We start from the raw sequence: 17,445 nt of genomic DNA on the forward strand, positions 1-17,445 counted from the left end.
CCTTTATTTTGACTTCTTGTCCTTATTCTCCTCTTTTGATATAGACCTGATAATAATAATCACTAATAATAAATCCGATTATAATATGCCTATAAATCCTGCTCTTTTCCCAAGAATTGAAAACTTTTCGCTTGATTTCTACAACAGTAGGGTATAACCTAAGGGAAAATATCTTAATTTTGAATATCAGAAATGAGATTGTTTTGTTTTTTCTTATCTATTAAAGATCTTCTTGATTCTTGGTCCTTTTATTGTTTTATTTTATTTTTATTTTTTTGTACTTGGAGTTATTCTTGAAACTTGTGTTAATGAGTGAATAACTGAGCTATTTAATACAAGATTGTTTGACCAATTTGCTTGAACGCTGTAAAGAATGGTAGTAGATATAATGAGAAATTAGATTAAGATTACGCATATTAATAAATGGAAACAAAAAGTGATTACATCGATAAGGGTTTTAGTAAAAAGTTTCATTTTAAAGTAATACCGGTGGATAATGCAAATAATATTATTAATATTCACAACATTATACTTTCTTGGGGAACAAGAAGTAACGTAATTTTATTATAACATCTTTGTTCTCAACATTTTTATGTTGTTGTTGACTACTTCCTCAGTTAAATCAACAACCTATATGAAATATAGTTAAGAAAATCAATTGCAAACTGTGGTCCTCTTTCTGGTACGTTATTCTTTTCTTGTTTAAGAAAGTGTCATCAACTTTTTAATAGATTCTCAATATCAGTACACATTGAATCACTCAATACATGCATGAGTTCTTTTTTTTTCTTGTGTATCATGCTATCGACCATTATTATTTGTCTTGAATGGATGTATATTATTTCTGTCAATTCACACCAATGATTGCAAAAAGGAAGATTAATTGTAATAAATGAAACTTTTGTGTATTTGTATTTTTACTAAAAAAAAATGAGCCTCATTATGTTCCCAATTAGGAATGTTCATACAAATTTGTCAGTTTTTTATTTTTTTCTCAATTTTTTTTTTTTCTTTTTTGTTAATGGAAAATTTTTGATTTGACACAACCAACTTATTTATACAACATTTACCAAAATCAACAGGGACTAGTTCTATTAGATTAATATCTCAAAGGGTTTTTAAATATATATATACACACTCACATACATAACAATGGCATTTTGGAACTCATCATCTTCATCTTCAACTACTACTGATGCATCCACTTCCCCAGCATCATCAAAATCACAACAAATTAAAACAGAACTTCAAAATCAAATTAGTCAAGAATTAGCAGCTGCTAATGCAACTGAATTGGTTAGAACAATAACAGAAAATTGTTTTGAAAAATGTATTTTAATTCCAAAAGATACTTTATCTCCAAATGAATTAACTTGTATTGCTCAATGTAGAGAAAAATACATGAGATCTTGGAATGTTATTTCAAAGGCTTATGTTGGTAGAATTCAACAAGAACAAAATCATTAAATCATTTGGAAACTATAGATATTTCCTGCCCCCAAGGATTTTACTCATTAAAAGTTGTTATTATTAACTGAGTTGATAAATTCACGTTGACTTAATTTAATGTTTTACTTGGTTTTTGTTACATTTTTCTTTCCTGTATAGTTACTTGTACTTTATCCACCCTTCCCTGCCATTCCTATCACTATTGTAAATACACATATTCATCATCTGTCTTGTTTCTCTGTATCAATACTTGTATATATTTCCTCTTGATGGTAGTGCAAGTGCGCCCAAAATTTTCTGATTTCCAAATTTGAACAAAAACGAGAGGAAAAAGAAGAAGAACAAAAAAAAAATTGTTAGTGGCGACTTGGAGAGTCGATATCAACAGTTAAAGTAATCAACGTTAGATCAATTACATATTATATACAATGGCATCTGCACAGACAACAGTAGCATCTGAATATTCAGCTGAAATACAATCTGTACCAATTGAACATAGATTTAATCCATATTCTGATAATGGTGGTACTGTTTTAGGAATTGCTGGAGAAGATTTTGCAGTATTAGCAGGTGATACAAGACAAGTCACTGGTTATTCTATACAATCAAGATACGAACCAAAAGTTCATGATGTTGGAGATGATATTTTAATGACAGCCAATGGATTTGCAGCTGATGGAGTTGCATTAATAGATCGTTTTAAACAATCTTTAATTTGGTATAAATTTGACAATGGTGGTAAAAAGTTAACTATTAAAAGTGCAGCAAGATATATTCAACATTTATTATATGGTAAAAGATTTTTCCCATTTTATGTGAGTACTTTAATTGCTGGATTAGATGAAGAAGGTAAAGGTGCTGTATATTCTTATGATCCTGTTGGTTCATATGAAAGAGAACAATGTAGAGCAGGTGGTGCTGCTGCTAGTTTAATCATGCCATTTTTGGATAATCAAGTCAATTTCAAAAATCAATTTGTTCCTGGAACTGATGGAAAAGAAAAGAAACCTTTGAAATATTTATCTTTAGAGGAAGTTATTCAATTGGTAAGGGATGCATTTACATCTGCTGGTGAAAGACATATTTATGTTGGTGATGGTTTAGAAATTAAAATTGTAACGAAAGATGGTATCAGAACAGAATATTACCCATTAAAGAGAGATTAGTTAGTAACATCACACGCACACACACATACATACATACATAGCAATTTGTTGAACAAAATACAAGTTTCTTTTATATAAAACTAAAATATACAAACAAACCTTCCAAATTGAAATCAAGTCTCTGTTATGGGAGTAGTTGATTTATACTGGCAATTCAAATTTCTTACCTTTCATAACTTTGGTGTAATAAATATAGAAGAAATCAGAATAAATTGCAGTTTGTAATAATCCAGATAAAACAGAAACATAATCAAAATGACCTTCAGCAAAATATCTATAAATCCAATTTGGGATATATAAAGCACGATATATTCCAAGAGCAAAAATATAATGAGTGGTTATATTTTCAGCTTCACCAGTTTTTTGTAAAATAAACATTTGAGGAATAATAGCAACAGCTTCTAACCATAAAGAAAATGACCAAACTACTTCACCAAATGAATATTTATGAGTAAATATTAAACTGGCAATCACTGCACCACCAATTAAAAATCTAGTTGGGAAAGTATCAATATTTTCTTGAATTGGTTTTTTATATTTATAAACCATAACATAAACTGTATAAATTGACGAAGCAATGAAAACAATCTTTAATAATGTATTATAAATGGAATAAAATTTGGTGAATAAATTAAGATATCTTGTTAAAAATACAACAACATATAATGCTTGAGTCTTTAAAGATAACCCATTGGTAGATCTATTTTGTTCAATTGCATATAATAATATAAATATACTGGCTAAATGGGAAAGATCCCCGACAAATCGAAAGATATTCATTGCTGATGGTTATTAGTTGGTTGGATAATTGATGTTGATTCAGACAGGAAGATTGTTCTCTCTTCTTTTTTTTTTTTTTTGCTCTCACTACGATCTCTTTCGCTAAGAAAACACGTCACAGGTAGAAAATGATATGTCGTGTCTATACCAAGTATGTGTATGTGTGTGTGTATTGCCTCTACAATTCTATATGTTCAAATATTTCATCATCCTCTTCATCATTATAATCATTGTCATGATGGATCTCATGGTGCTTTGTATCTATGAATTGAATATCTTTCCAAGAACCAGTAGATTCATTGTTAATATTCTCTATAAATTCCTTAATTTTTACAAGTTTCATTTCATTTTCCTTAGTTGAATAACTTTTAATTCTTTCATCTTTAATATATACGACAGTTGGGAATTGACTTACTCCAAATTTAGATAATAATTCATAATCATTCAATTCTTCAACATTAACAACAATAACTTCAACTGTGTTATAATCTAAAGCTAATTGATGAATATAATGAGCCGGATATTTGTAATCTTCCCAACCAGGTAAATAACCAGCCATGAAAAATACCAATTGTTCATTTGCGTCATCATCTTCATGTTCAAACGCCTTTATATCATCTACATATTTGACTTTGGTATTAAAGTTGTCATAATTTGGATTGATGTTTAATTTACGATCGATATATCCAATCAAATTTTGTAAATCTCGATCATCTTCATAATCATAAATTCTTTTGGTTTTATAATCTAATAATTTTAATGATGGATATTTTGATATTTTAAATAATTCACTTAATTTCTTATTAAATCTAGCATTTGTTTTCAAGATTTGAAATCTTGATCTCTCTTTATCATTATTATATAAGATACTTAAATTTTCAAATGTAGGATCAAATTTTCGACAATATTTACATGAATCGGAATAAAAATAAATCAATGAATATTCTGACTGTTCTAACGTCTCTTGAATTGAATTATCGTCAAATTCGATCATAGACATTTGATTGGTCTCCATGCTTGCAATTAAACCAACAAAGCATGTCATCAAACACAAAAGCCATGATGACCAAGATGATGACTTGAGATACATGTTTCTTTTGAACTAATATCTATTTTGGATGACCTTTTTATTGCTATTTTGTGGACAGCTTGTTGTAAATATCAGTCGATTGCAGTTACTGTAAATCGATTAAACAAATCCCGATTGGGGTCGAAGGAGAAAGATGGCTGGCAATTAATAAGCCGAATGGAACGAGAATGTATCGACGTAAAAAAAAAATTGTTAGTGGATCATTTCTTATTTTTTTTTTCTTCTTCTTCTTTTTTCCGGTATTTCCTAATTGAGTCACAGCCGCATCAAATTCCTAATTTGGTTGGGACAGCCAGTGAGTTTTTCCATTTTCGCAACATTGAAATTGAACCACCAGCCTTGTTCCCATCTTTGTATGCAATGTATGCAAAATATGCCATACTCAACGTTTTTTAGTCAGTTTTTTTTTGCATTACTTGTTGAACTCTGCATCAACCAGCATATTGATTCCATCAATTTGATGAAATATTACGACTGTATGTATTTGTCTTTGTCCTGCCCCTCCTTTTCGTCTTCGATCATGCTGATATATAAAACACCAATGATTATCCGATTTTTGGGTAATAACTTCTATTTTTTTTTTTTCAATTTCAACTTCAACTTCAATTCCAATTTAATTAATTTACCCATTAATATATTTAATTTAATTTCCCATTTTAATTCCAACCATCCACAAATATTCCCCCATTCATATTGTTCATCAATTAATCAAACACAATACTAATTATAATGAAATCAATTTTACCTTACTCAGTGTTAATATCCACTGCAATTGCTGTTTCTTCAGATTTAGAAACTATTAGATCAACAACATTATCTACACATTCCGATTGTTCTTCATCCATATATTCTTCATATCCTCCGGTGCTTCCATCAGCTTCATCTCCATACTATCAAAATAGTACTGTTATTTCATCATCTTCTAATCCTGAAGTTGCTTTACATTCTTCTTCTTCTGATGTCGTATTGCCTTCTTCTTCTTCTTCCGCTAGTGAATCAGATGAAATAGTATACGAATATGAAACTGAAACCGATGTTGATTATGTTGAAATTACAAGAACAGTTTGTGATTCAGATAATAAATGTCATGTCACTACTGATTTAGAAAGTTTAACTACTTATACTACTACTGTTGATGGTATTTTAACTGTTATTACTACTGTTGTCCCAGCCACCACTACTGCTTCTACTACAAAAACATCAACTTCTGCTTCAGTTAAAGAAGAATCTACTAATGGTGGTTCTCTTGCTGGTCTTGGTCAAGGCGTTTCTGATTCCACTTCAGTCGAATCCTCCATTGCTACTCCTGTTGAATCTTCTGTTGTCACCTTGATTGAATCATCTGTTGTTACACATGCTGAATCTTCTATTGCTACTCCAGTCGAATCTTCTGTTGTTACTCCTGTTGAATCTTCTGTAACTTCAGTTGCGTCTTCAGTTGCTGCTCCAGTTGAATCAAAATCAGAATCAAATGAAATTTATTACGACTATGAAACTGATGTTGACTACGTTCACGTTACTAAAACCGTTTGTGATTCAGAAAACAAATGTCATGTTACTACCGATATTGAAAGTTTAACTACTTACACAACTACTGTCGATGGTGTTTTAACTGTTGTTACTACTGTTTGTCCAATTTCATCTACTCCAACTCCTGTTATTACTACTCCTGGTGAAGAAGAAGATGAAGAAACTGAAATTCATTCTACTGTTATTACTGTCACTTCTTGTGCTGATGATAAATGTTATCAAACTGTTTACACTACTGGTGTTTCAGTTGTTACTGCTGATACAACTACTTATACTACTTTTGTTCCATATGTTACTGTCACAGCAAAGAAATCATCATCTTCTACTACTACTACTACTACTTCAACTTCTGTTCCAAATACACTTGCTGCTGTTCCATCAAGCCAAGAAGATGAAGAAAAAGCTTCAACTCATAGTACCTTCGTAGAAACCATTACTGAAGGAACTACAAAAGCCCATACTGTTACAGGTGAACCAAAAACAACTACTGAAATTAAATCATTATCAACCGAAGAAACTGTTACTAAATACGGTACTACTGTTCTTACTGTGACTTCTTGTTCAAATGATAAATGTCATGAAACTGAACAAACTACTGGTGTTATAGTTTACACAAGTGAAGAAACTGTTTATACCACTTATTGTCCAATTTCATCAATTCCAACTTCATCTCCAACTCCATCAACTACTACCACAAGTACTACTAAACAAGAAGAAGAAACTGTTGAAACTACTACTGCTACCACAAGTACCACTAAACAAGAAGAAGAAGAAACTGTTGAAACTAAAGTTGCTACTACAGAATCCATTAAAGGTGTTGAATCTGAAACTCCAGAAACTACAATCAAACCATCCAGCTCTTCTTCTTCAAGTTCAAGTACTAAACCAGCTACAGTTAATGTTATTACTGATAATATTGTTACTGAAACTCCAAGTGTTGAACAAATTTCAAGTATGTCAACAGTACCAATTGCTTCAGTTTCAAGTTATGCCGTAAGTACATATGAAGGTATTGCTGCTGGATTAACTTCAAGCACAAGTGCTCTTGGATTAATTGTATCTTTTATCTTGTTTATGATCTAGTCATAATTAAGAGCATGAAATAAAAAAGTGTACCATAGTTTCTCGTTTGTTATATAGAATTTAATACAGGTATTTTTTTCTTTTCTGATTTATTACAATCGTCGTACTAAAATCGTCCATATATCATCACCTGTTATTATTCATTACTTGTGCCTCATATAAAAGTTACTCACCTAACTAACAGCTATCCAATGATTATATTTTAATATATCACATGTAGGAATTTTTTTGTAGACAAAAATGATGATCAATCTTTGCAAGCAATTTTGTTAATTCAAACGAAAATCAACCCGAATGAGCATGGGGTTGGAGGTAACAACTACATGTGTTTGTATAACTCATCCCCAAAATAATAAATTAACTCATGCAATACATCAAATCGATCAGAATGATTGAAATAAATCCATTTACAATATGGTCATATCCATACGATCTATTCAAAGAATTTTTTTTTTTTTTTACATTATACATTTTGTTTTAATTTAATTTAGTTATACAATATTGATACACACTATAAAACATCTAAAGTATGTTCAAACTCAATTATATCTGTCCAAACATCTTGAAGTGCCGATTTACCTGAAACCTTATTAGCAAAGGCTTTCTTTCTATCAGTATTCAATTTAGCAAAAATTCTTATTAAGCCATAATCTAATATAGGTTTAATATTAGTATCATTATCTTTTAATGCTAAATTTCCAACTCTATTTAATCTTGGATTTAATCCACAATAATGATATTCTTTTTCAGTTAATTGTTGTTGTAAGATATACATTCTTCTGTATGTTGATTCATTTATTGGGAATACATTGAAAAATGATCCATCTTGACAAGATCCAATAATTTGGAAATTATTATCATCAATAGGTAATGTTCTTAAACAGGATATCGGTGACGCAAGTTCAAAGGATGCTTTGGTTAATAATTTGGTACCATTAATTGACTGAGGATCATCTGGATCATAATTCAATAAATGAAGTACATTATTATTATCAGCCACAAGGATGTATACTTCATCATCTTTAATGATAAAATCGGCACATTCAACTGATAAATGTTGCGTATCTTTACCCAACATAATCATTCTAAATGGTTCGGCATCAAAACCAATCAACCAACATCCTTTTAATGGATCTCCCAAAATTAATAAATTACCAAAACTTTTAGATTCCGATACATATACTGGAGTATCTAAAAATGCCACTGGAACAGTACCGTCATCCTGTAAATCACGAACAATCACTTTTTGACCTTGTGAAACTAAAAATCTTCCACTTAATTCACAAACACTAGTAACAGCTCCTTTAATATTTTCTTGAAAAGTTTCTTTAAATTTATGATTGGTTTCAGGTTTACCTGGTTCAGGAATAATATCAATAATTTCAAAAATTTTAAATGCCCCATTAGCAGCAAGATCTTCCATTCTATATTTACCAGTCCCAACAACAATATATTCACGTTTATTCTTAAATTTCTTAATTAATGAACTTGATCCAATATCTAAAACCATTGATTTTAAACTCATACCAACCTCATTATCATCAAGTTCAATTGTATCAATAACTGACCAATTATAAGGTGAAATCAATTTAATTGATCCTTTAAATGAAGTAGCTGCTGGCTTATCTTCCATTACTCCAACAATCAACTTACCTTCTTCATCAACACAGTTATATGGGATTTCTTTAAAAGTAGAAACTACAACACAGTCTGAAGCTTCATGATATGCCATTGCTTTGATTGATTCACCAATTGGAACGTGTTTCATAGGTAAATTAAATTCATAATTATAATCCAATGGTAACTCACAAATTCTAGCATTTTGTTCATTATCCAAGAAAATCAACCCATTCTTGATTTTTGAATCAGAAAATGCCGATATTGATACAGCTGGAATTTTTGTAAATTGAAAGATTCTCGGTATAGCATGAATAGTTTTCAAAATTAAATATGGTATAACCCCAGTAAGGAAAATACATGTAAATCCATTCAAATTTGGGAAATAAACTAATCTTCTTTCAATAGAAGTACCATATGGGAATGCATTTTCTGGAGCACCAGTAATTGTTAGGTCTTTCTCTTTTCTAAAGAAATAATTTTCTCCATCATAATAAAGTCTATACATATAAACTTCACCACCAATAGTCAATATAGTCAAATATTCATCTTTGTCTACCTTATCACCTAATTCGTTTAACATAATTTGTTTAATGAATGGATCGACAGTCAGTTGATTTGGATCAAAAAATCCTAATGAAAGATTATCAGTGAATCTACCCACATCATTCAATTGGAAACATTTTTCTCCATGAAATCTATTGAATGCAACAATACGGTTATCACCAGTAACTAATATAAAAGTTTTCAGTTTAGTTGTCTTTGGCGGATCCATATTTCTTGGTTTGTTGGAAACACTATTAATCAGACTATGTTTTCTCTTCTTAAGTAATGTACTAACATCCTTCAGCACAACGTTTAATAAATGAGAATTGGTAATATAACCAGTGGTTATAATTGTATCGTCCAATAATTTAGGAATGGCAACTTTATCATATGATTCATTATAAGTGTTTATAGCAAAAATCATAACATCACCACTAGCTAAAAATATCATTAAAAATTCGTCTCGTAAAATACTACTCAAAATTTCATCATCCTTGATTTCTTCATTTAAATTGAATCTTTGTTTGAATTTGTTATCATAAAGAACAATTTGATTAGGTGTAACCTGTAATATAAATTTGCCATTATTCAATTCGTGCATGTTGATTGTAAGTTCATCATTTATAAAATCTTTAGATTTCATACGTTTATATGATTTCTCAATTTGGAAAATTTCACTCTTGTAATTCCCATCATCAGATGTTATTAAATACTTTTGATTCAAATTCCACATTCTATTAACTTGGGAGAATGTCAAGGAAGACGAAATTTGAGGCTGGATAGTTGGCGTTATAATATTTAACTTGGTAGATGAATGAGTACCTGCGTTGCTAATGATAGAAACTTCATTATAATTTGGATTTGGTAAATTACATTTGAATTGCTCATGAGAACATACACCTAATGTAAAACTACTTGAAGGACCATTATTAATCAATTCATCATGATAAACAAACTCTATATGAGTTTTACTTAAATTTTTCTGTTCTTCTTCCTCTTCCTCTTCTTTATACAAGTCATCTTCGTCATCATCTTCATCAGCTTTTTGCGTTTCATCTTCTTCGTCTGACTCTTCTATTGGTGCGCCAATTTTTGCATCTGATAATGAATCACGATACTTAACTTGCACCAAAGGACTATTCCCACTTGAATTGGCAAAAAATAACAAATTCTTATCTAACACAGCAACCTCGCCTGGGTATGTTAGTTTTACCTTTTCGTACAATTTCTTATCTATGACATCAATGTGTACTCTTTTGATTGATTTCCCATCTAATTCAAAATTAATATAGTAGAATTCTCCAGTCTTCAAAACCAACAATACACGATGATCATTTGGAATGGGAACAATAGTTGAATCTTCTAATTTCAAATTTAAATCGGATTGATCTTGGAAACTTTTAATAGAAGCTGTAGTCAACCCTGTGAATTTGTTGACTGCGATACGTTTCATAACCCCACCATTATCAACATGTATCAATTCATTACATCCAACTAATATGACCCCATTTAATGGACTTGGTAATGGGATAACTCTATCAATTTCATAAGGCAAATTATCAATTTTGAAAACAGAAACAGTGGATTTCAGGTTTAAATCAAGGGTTAAAACTTGAAATTGTATATTATCTTTAGATTTAAGTAGATTACCTGCCCATACTTCAGATTTCAGAGATAACACACCAATTGTTGGTTCTCTATAATTATGTAAAAATTGCATATCGATAACTGTACCAACAGTTGAATCCAAAGTAGTGGCATCAATAATAAAACTAGAATCATAGAATTGTCTTGGTTCAAAACTGTTTCCGTTCATATCCTTTTCATTACCTTCCTTGGATTCTTCTTTGTCTATATCAACATTATTCTTGTCCATATTTTCATCCTTATCTTCGTCATCTTCATCTTCTTCGTCGTCTTCATCTTCATCGATTGTTTCAAATGGTAAGAAACAAAGAAGATTCTTGAATCTTAAACAACTGACTGAGTTATATGTTGGTTCTAATAATAATTCTGAAACTGACAATTTCTCATATGTTGAATTCTGAATAGAATTTTCATAATAATGCAAAGACACTGTTGAAATTGTGTTTAGATGATGATCCCATTTAATAATTGAAAATTTGGCATATTTCGTGGAGACAATCAAATAGTGTAAGTTTGGATTTTCAACAGTTCTTATTGGTTTCAAGTCAGTAATACATCCTTGTAGTTTAAACTGACCCACTATTTTCAATCGATAATGAGGTTTATTAGTAGTTGATTGTTTGGTTGTAATTACTTCAAAAATTTGCAATAATGAACCTTTCCCAACTATTAAATTCTTTTGTTTAGGTGATATAAAATTACACCCAACACAATTACTAACACGTGATGGGTCTATAATTTCACGATATGCATCCATGATTGGATTCTAAGTCGAAGTAGGATAAATTAGACTGTATTCTAGTCTTGTTGTTGTCTAATAGAGTTGGTGAAGATTTGGGTCTCTAATTTTTTTTCTTTTCTCTCTCTCTCTCTTTCCTTCTCCCTCCTCGCTGGGCTGTCCAACTGACAAAAATTTTTCAGAATCCCAGACAACCCAAATGCAAACAAACAAAATTGAGAAAAGAGAGAAAAATCAAAGACAAAAGAGAATCACCAACATCGACGACAAATCTCCACATCTTTACTGTCTACCCGGTTCACCTTCCCCGAAAAAGATATAATACTGACAATGGCAAATAATAAACCAATAAAGAAAACTGTTTCCTTTGAACAAGGTATCACCAATGGATCCTTGGGTGATCAATCAAGTTCTGAATCCAAACAATCGTCTAAATCTACCAACAACGTTGTTCCCCAACTTCAGAATAATTTACTTGTTGTTCCATTTCATAATATCTTGATCCTTATAGGAATGTTCTACATGGGGTTGACATCTGATGTTGAAGGGGTTATGTTGAGAGGATTTTTAACTAATATCCCAATACAAATAATTTATAACTATATTATCTACTCCAATTTAGCTAAGAAATCAAAAGGTGTCAATGTACCTTTGTTAATTGGGTCTAGTATTTTTGTTAGTATTATATTGGCAGTTCCTTTATTTGTGGCCATTATATTAATGGGGGCACCAATTTACAACTATTCATTGAAGACATTATATTTATCATTGCATTTATCCTTATTAATATTCAGTCCATTGATTGTATTGTACAATTTAGATTTAAATCAATTCAAGAAATTGTTTACTGAAGATAGTTTATATGGAATAATTTTCCATCATACTATCTTATCACTGGTTCTATTGACTTTAGGTGGGTGTTGGTTAGGAGTTATTCCAATTCCTTTGGATTGGGACAGACCTTGGCAACAATGGCCAATCACATTATTGGTAGGCGGATATCTGGGAGGCGTCATTGGTGGTCTTTTATCCGTGTTGGTAAATAAATTATAATCCTCGGATTGTATTTGTTTGTGTATATTAATGTGGGTGAAAAAAAAAAAATATAAAAATTCTCGAAAATGTTAGAGAATGTAAGAGGCATGATGATTATTAATGCATGTACCCGTTGAATTGAAGAAGGATAAGAATAAGAAAAAAGAAATTTTCCAAATTCCCATCTCAATTATAACCATATCTTTAATCAATATCGTCGTAGCGCAGCTTTTTTTCTTCATTTTCATTTGCATTTGTGTGTGATCAATGTGAATCTCATCAATTTTATGATTTGTAAGGCCTAGAATTAATTTTTTCCCACAACAACTGGCAAAAATGCTGTGTAATTCAATTGCTGCTGCTTGTTTGATTATGTAACTTTACATCAGTTGACAGAGTGTACTATAGTAGAGTATATCTCATTTTGTGATTTAACTACTGCAAAAAAAAAAAAAAAACATCAAAAAATTCCAACAAATTTCATTCTATCTCCGATGTCGCCTCTCAAGAAAAGGAACCAGATCTCAACAGTATAAAATCTCTCCGATTGCTCTGACTTTTTCATTTTTAATTCCCCTCCTTTTTTTTGTATATCTTCTTTTCGATTTGTTCAATTAGCAACTAACTATTCAATTGCAATATTACTATAACAATGGCTCAATTCCCAACTAACGTTACTCCAAAATACATTCCATTCACCAAGGAAAAGAGTGAAATCGGTGCTTGTGGTGCTCCAGCTGATTTGGACTTGAAAGAATTATTTGACAAAAACACTGTTGTTATCACCGGTGTCCCAGGTGCTTTCACTCCAACTTGTTCTGAACAACATATTCCAGATTACTTGAAACATTTGGAAGATTTCAAAGCTAAAGGTGTTAAGAAAGTCATTGTTTTATCTGCTAATGATCCATTTGTTATGGCTGCTTGGGGTAAAGCTTTAGGTTACACCAACGAAGAAAACTATGTTGTTTTCGCTACTGATCCAAATGGTGCTATTTCTAAACAATTGGGTGAAGATTACGTTGTTGACTTGTCTGCTGTTGGTTTCGGTTTAAGATTGCAAAGATACGCTTGTGTTGTTAAAAACGGTGAAATCACCTACTTGAAGGGTGAAGAAGAATTAGGTTTCACTGAAATTTCAAGTGCTGAAACTATTTTGAAAAACATTGCCTAAGTAGATTAATTGTAATGTCTGATTAATGAGAATATATAAATATTGTAATGATTTCTTCTTTGCATTTATGATCGTAGATTCAAAATTCACCAGGGTAAAGATGCTATAGAATAATACAACGGTTCAATGTTTACGGATTTGATTTACATTTTGTAGATCTTTCAATTGAGATGCGTTTAATTACATGCCGGAGTTTTGTTAATCTCATTACAATACCAGTGACTAACCCAAGCAAATAATAAAGTTGTATTACCTACAATTACAGATTCCCGTGAGCAAATTGTTGGATCTGAAAGGAAGTTGCAATTGATGTACAAAACAGTAATCGTTTGGGATATTAACTAAACGACGAAGTTGATTCTCCGTTTCAAATATAGTAAATACGTGGATATGACAGCACTGAGGATATTCTTGGACCAGTGTCACATCAAGTAAATGATCTCTAGATCTTGCGCTGTTGAACCTACAATAAACTCATCTTATCAGAGGAACAAATTACTCGCTTAGAAGGTACCAGCATGTTATGGGTATTAAACTCTGAATATTAATCAACCATGACTGACATGAGCTTGAAGATGTAGTTGTAAAAAAAACATCATCTTGCAACACTTGCCTTAAAATCAATCATTTCCCAAAATTACGCGTCTCTTCAGAAAATCCTGCACATGAATTTTTTTTTTTTTTTCTGAGCTGGTTGTCAGATTCAAAACCAGTTTCATTTTGGGTTGTTGTTTTTTTTTTTATCAATTTAAAAGACAAGCAATTGTTGTTGTTGCCAGATTACCAAAATCAACACCATTGAAAGTGATGACAGGGTTTCCTGAAGTACCTAGATTTCGAGGTGATACTGATGAAGACGCATCAATTCATTTATATAATACTGTTGGAAAAGCAAAACCACTTCGATCATCAATCTCCAAACCTTATTATTCTACAATTCAAAACTCCAGTATGTCTATAGATGATCGTATTTCAAATGTTTTAAATGAACATGATGATCGATATAGTAATTATGATGATGAAATTGATGAGGATTATACCAATCATACATATTTGAAATTTTTAAATGGAGAATATGGAGAAGAAGATGAGGTAGAGGAAGGTGTTTTGAATGATTATGATTATGAATACCAAGGAGGAAATGAAACTGATAGTGATACCTATAGAGATGAAGGAGGTAATATATTAAATGGATATAATGAAGGATTTGTTTCTGGGGATTTCGACCTTGATGAAGATGATCCTGAAGATTTAGATTATATCCCCATTGTTAATCATCAAAGAAAGGAAATCATTAATGGTAACGGGACAATGGATGAAACAAAATATCATGATGCGAACAGTGATGAATATGAAGAGGAAGAGGAAGAAGAAGAAGAAGAATACTTGTCAGAAGAAGATACACCGGTTGTATTCGATAGTATAAAACATGCAAAATCTCAGATAAGTAGAGGATCTGAAAGTGTGGAGAAGCACAAGAACCCAACATTTAATTGGAAACTTGGTATTGTGATAGCAGTGTTATCTTTTTTAATCACAATCGTTATTGGGTATGTATCAGTCAATGGGTTGGATGGAATAACACTACCGGATTTTAGTTTTGTTGAACCCTTAAGAATAGCCAAATTAGATGGAAGACTACAGCGATTGGAACAAGATTTGAAGAAGTCACAGAATGATAAGCACGATATTTTATTACAAGTTCAATATGAAATGAATCAGTTGAATGAAAAAATTAATGGGAAATTAGAACAATTAGGGAAATCCAATGACATAATACAATTAAAGAATAACAAGATACAAATTACACCTGAATTCCATCAATTTTTATATAATTTCATTGACAATTATCAAAGTAGTTATATTGATTCAAAACTAGAAGGAATTGAAAATTTAAATGATATTAATAGGTTAAGAGAATATGTTGATACTAGTGTACAAAATTCGGTTGATTCAATTAAACAAGAGATAAGTTTAGAGTATGATGAATTGATGAATAATTTAACCGTTTCCAATGGTAGTATTGGATCTCCTAACAACAACAAGATTTGGCTTGATTCCGTACTTGGTTTAATCTCACGTGGATCTACATTAGTCAATTATGCAGATTATTCCAGTGGTTCCCGAATTCTTGGATTTTTAACTACCGTAAATAAAGAGGAAAGTAGTACCGATTACAATGTATTACAAAAGATGATTTATGGTTGGTGGATATATAATGAAAGAATGACTAATGACAAGTATAATGCAAATCATGTTATATTAGATGATGACATTTTCTGGAAAGGAGGTGATGAGATTGGAATTAGAATGAGTAGTTGTATCATTCCAACTGATATTATTATTGAATGTGAATGTGAACTGGAAAAGGATCAATATGTAACCATTGGATTCAAACCAAGTACTAAAACTGGATTTGATAAATTACCATATGGTAAATTTAATAAGGATGCTAACAAGTATACTACGAAATTTAAAAAGATAAGACAAGCCAAGATTAAATCAGGGATAAATCATGTGAGATTACCAATTAGATTTATCAATGAAAAAATTGGTGGTAAAGATGTTTATTTTAAATTTAACAAGAATTTGGATATTAATAATATTAAGATTTATGGCATAAGTGAAGTAAATGCCGTAAAGTATCAAGATAAATTGAATTTATTGGTTGAAAAGTTTAATGAAGCTATAAATGAAGAAGAACTGGTTGAGAATCTTTCGGAATCTAATAGTCATAATAAGAATCATATTACACAAATTGATTTAAATGATGATATTTATCTTTAAGATTTCGGCTAAAAAGGGAAAAGTAATTGGATTGCACATTAATTTTAGGGAGAGAGAGAGAGAGAGAGAGGGAGAAGAAAAGATAGGTAACATTGCTTAACATGTAAAATTAAAGCCAAAAAAATTTTAAAAAGACTTCATAAGTTTTTAATTGTATTAATATTAATAAAAGAGCTAATAATGTTACTAAAAATAAAATTCAGAGATAGATAAAATAAAAAGGATGATTATCATTTTTAGTTGATTGAAACAATACCCTGAAATTCACACCTTCAAACTAACAAACAAGAAAAGGGGAAAGTGTATTATTGTAATGTATCAACTCGATATATTATTTTCTGCCTTGTTTCAAATAGTATACGTTCTCTTTACTTTCTAAACCCAAGCCAGCCTTGTAAGGCAGTGGGGCGGTGACTGCGGTTATGCCCATTTCTTTTTTCTCCTCATAATTGGCCTTGCTTAATGTTGCTGCTCTTCATGAATCTTACTTTTTTTTTTACCCCTGGCAAGAAAAAGAAAAGATAGTTTGCAACTTGTCTCATTAATAGTATAGAGATTATACAAACCCAGTTAATCAAGAAAATAACCAGAAAGAATACATAAAATTACAATATATACCCATATAAACTATGTATATATATATATATATATATATATATAAATATAAATAAAACCGAAAATTAAACAAAGTGATATACTTTAGAAGCCATATTAAAAAAACTTTAATAAGCACGAATATTTTTTTGAACAAAAAAATTAAAGAATCCATAAATAGAAAACAAAATTTTATTAGAAAATATAT

At 30.7% G+C, this 17,445-nt stretch overlaps 10 protein-coding genes across 10 annotated transcripts; 7 read left to right on the forward strand and 3 right to left on the reverse strand. All coding sequences in view use genetic code 12, as the record gives it.

Annotated features, from left to right (window-relative positions):
• Nucleotides 1–1,152: 1,152 nt before the first annotated feature.
• On the forward strand, nucleotides 1,153–1,467 carry TIM13 (protein translocase subunit; the record flags this gene model as incomplete). The annotated part of the gene is made up of 1 exon (XM_002545317.1): nucleotides 1,153–1,467. The coding sequence occupies one exon, from the start codon at nucleotides 1,153–1,155 to the stop codon at nucleotides 1,465–1,467; it is 315 nt and encodes a 104-aa protein (XP_002545363.1).
• A 410-nt stretch (nucleotides 1,468–1,877) lies between these two features.
• CTRG_00145 (proteasome core particle subunit beta 6) lies at nucleotides 1,878–2,615 on the forward strand (the record flags this gene model as incomplete). The annotated part of the gene is made up of 1 exon (XM_002545318.1): nucleotides 1,878–2,615. One exon carries the CDS (start codon nucleotides 1,878–1,880, stop codon nucleotides 2,613–2,615), a length of 738 nt encoding a protein of 245 aa, XP_002545364.1.
• A 141-nt stretch (nucleotides 2,616–2,756) lies between these two features.
• CTRG_00146 (uncharacterized protein) lies at nucleotides 2,757–3,395 on the reverse strand (the record flags this gene model as incomplete). The annotated part of the gene is made up of 1 exon (XM_002545319.1): nucleotides 2,757–3,395. One exon carries the CDS (start codon nucleotides 3,393–3,395, stop codon nucleotides 2,757–2,759), a length of 639 nt encoding a protein of 212 aa, XP_002545365.1.
• A 178-nt stretch (nucleotides 3,396–3,573) lies between these two features.
• On the reverse strand, nucleotides 3,574–4,485 carry CTRG_00147 (uncharacterized protein; the record flags this gene model as incomplete). The annotated part of the gene is made up of 1 exon (XM_002545320.1): nucleotides 3,574–4,485. The coding sequence occupies one exon, from the start codon at nucleotides 4,483–4,485 to the stop codon at nucleotides 3,574–3,576; it is 912 nt and encodes a 303-aa protein (XP_002545366.1).
• Nucleotides 4,486–4,840: 355 nt separating this feature from the next.
• Nucleotides 4,841–5,209, forward strand: CTRG_00148 (uncharacterized protein; the record flags this gene model as incomplete). The annotated part of the gene is made up of 1 exon (XM_002545321.1): nucleotides 4,841–5,209. One exon carries the CDS (start codon nucleotides 4,841–4,843, stop codon nucleotides 5,207–5,209), a length of 369 nt encoding a protein of 122 aa, XP_002545367.1.
• Nucleotides 5,210–5,214: 5 nt separating this feature from the next.
• On the forward strand, nucleotides 5,215–7,098 carry PGA38 (Pga38p; the record flags this gene model as incomplete). The annotated part of the gene is made up of 1 exon (XM_002545322.1): nucleotides 5,215–7,098. The coding sequence occupies one exon, from the start codon at nucleotides 5,215–5,217 to the stop codon at nucleotides 7,096–7,098; it is 1,884 nt and encodes a 627-aa protein (XP_002545368.1).
• Nucleotides 7,099–7,609: 511 nt separating this feature from the next.
• Nucleotides 7,610–11,665, reverse strand: CTRG_00150 (cleavage/polyadenylation factor CFT1; the record flags this gene model as incomplete). The annotated part of the gene is made up of 1 exon (XM_002545323.1): nucleotides 7,610–11,665. One exon carries the CDS (start codon nucleotides 11,663–11,665, stop codon nucleotides 7,610–7,612), a length of 4,056 nt encoding a protein of 1,351 aa, XP_002545369.1.
• A 312-nt stretch (nucleotides 11,666–11,977) lies between these two features.
• On the forward strand, nucleotides 11,978–12,700 carry CTRG_00151 (mannose-ethanolamine phosphotransferase; the record flags this gene model as incomplete). Its single annotated transcript, XM_002545324.1, has 1 exon — nucleotides 11,978–12,700. The coding sequence occupies one exon, from the start codon at nucleotides 11,978–11,980 to the stop codon at nucleotides 12,698–12,700; it is 723 nt and encodes a 240-aa protein (XP_002545370.1).
• A 634-nt stretch (nucleotides 12,701–13,334) lies between these two features.
• Nucleotides 13,335–13,856, forward strand: CTRG_00152 (peroxiredoxin family protein; the record flags this gene model as incomplete). The annotated part of the gene is made up of 1 exon (XM_002545325.1): nucleotides 13,335–13,856. One exon carries the CDS (start codon nucleotides 13,335–13,337, stop codon nucleotides 13,854–13,856), a length of 522 nt encoding a protein of 173 aa, XP_002545371.1.
• An 807-nt stretch (nucleotides 13,857–14,663) lies between these two features.
• CTRG_00153 (uncharacterized protein) lies at nucleotides 14,664–16,643 on the forward strand (the record flags this gene model as incomplete). Its single annotated transcript, XM_002545326.1, has 1 exon — nucleotides 14,664–16,643. One exon carries the CDS (start codon nucleotides 14,664–14,666, stop codon nucleotides 16,641–16,643), a length of 1,980 nt encoding a protein of 659 aa, XP_002545372.1.
• Between the last annotated feature and the right edge of the window lie 802 nt (nucleotides 16,644–17,445).

Source organism: Candida tropicalis (assembly GCF_000006335.3).
Source record: "Candida tropicalis MYA-3404 genomic scaffold supercont3.1, whole genome shotgun sequence".
NCBI lineage: Eukaryota > Fungi > Ascomycota > Pichiomycetes > Serinales > Debaryomycetaceae > Candida > Candida tropicalis.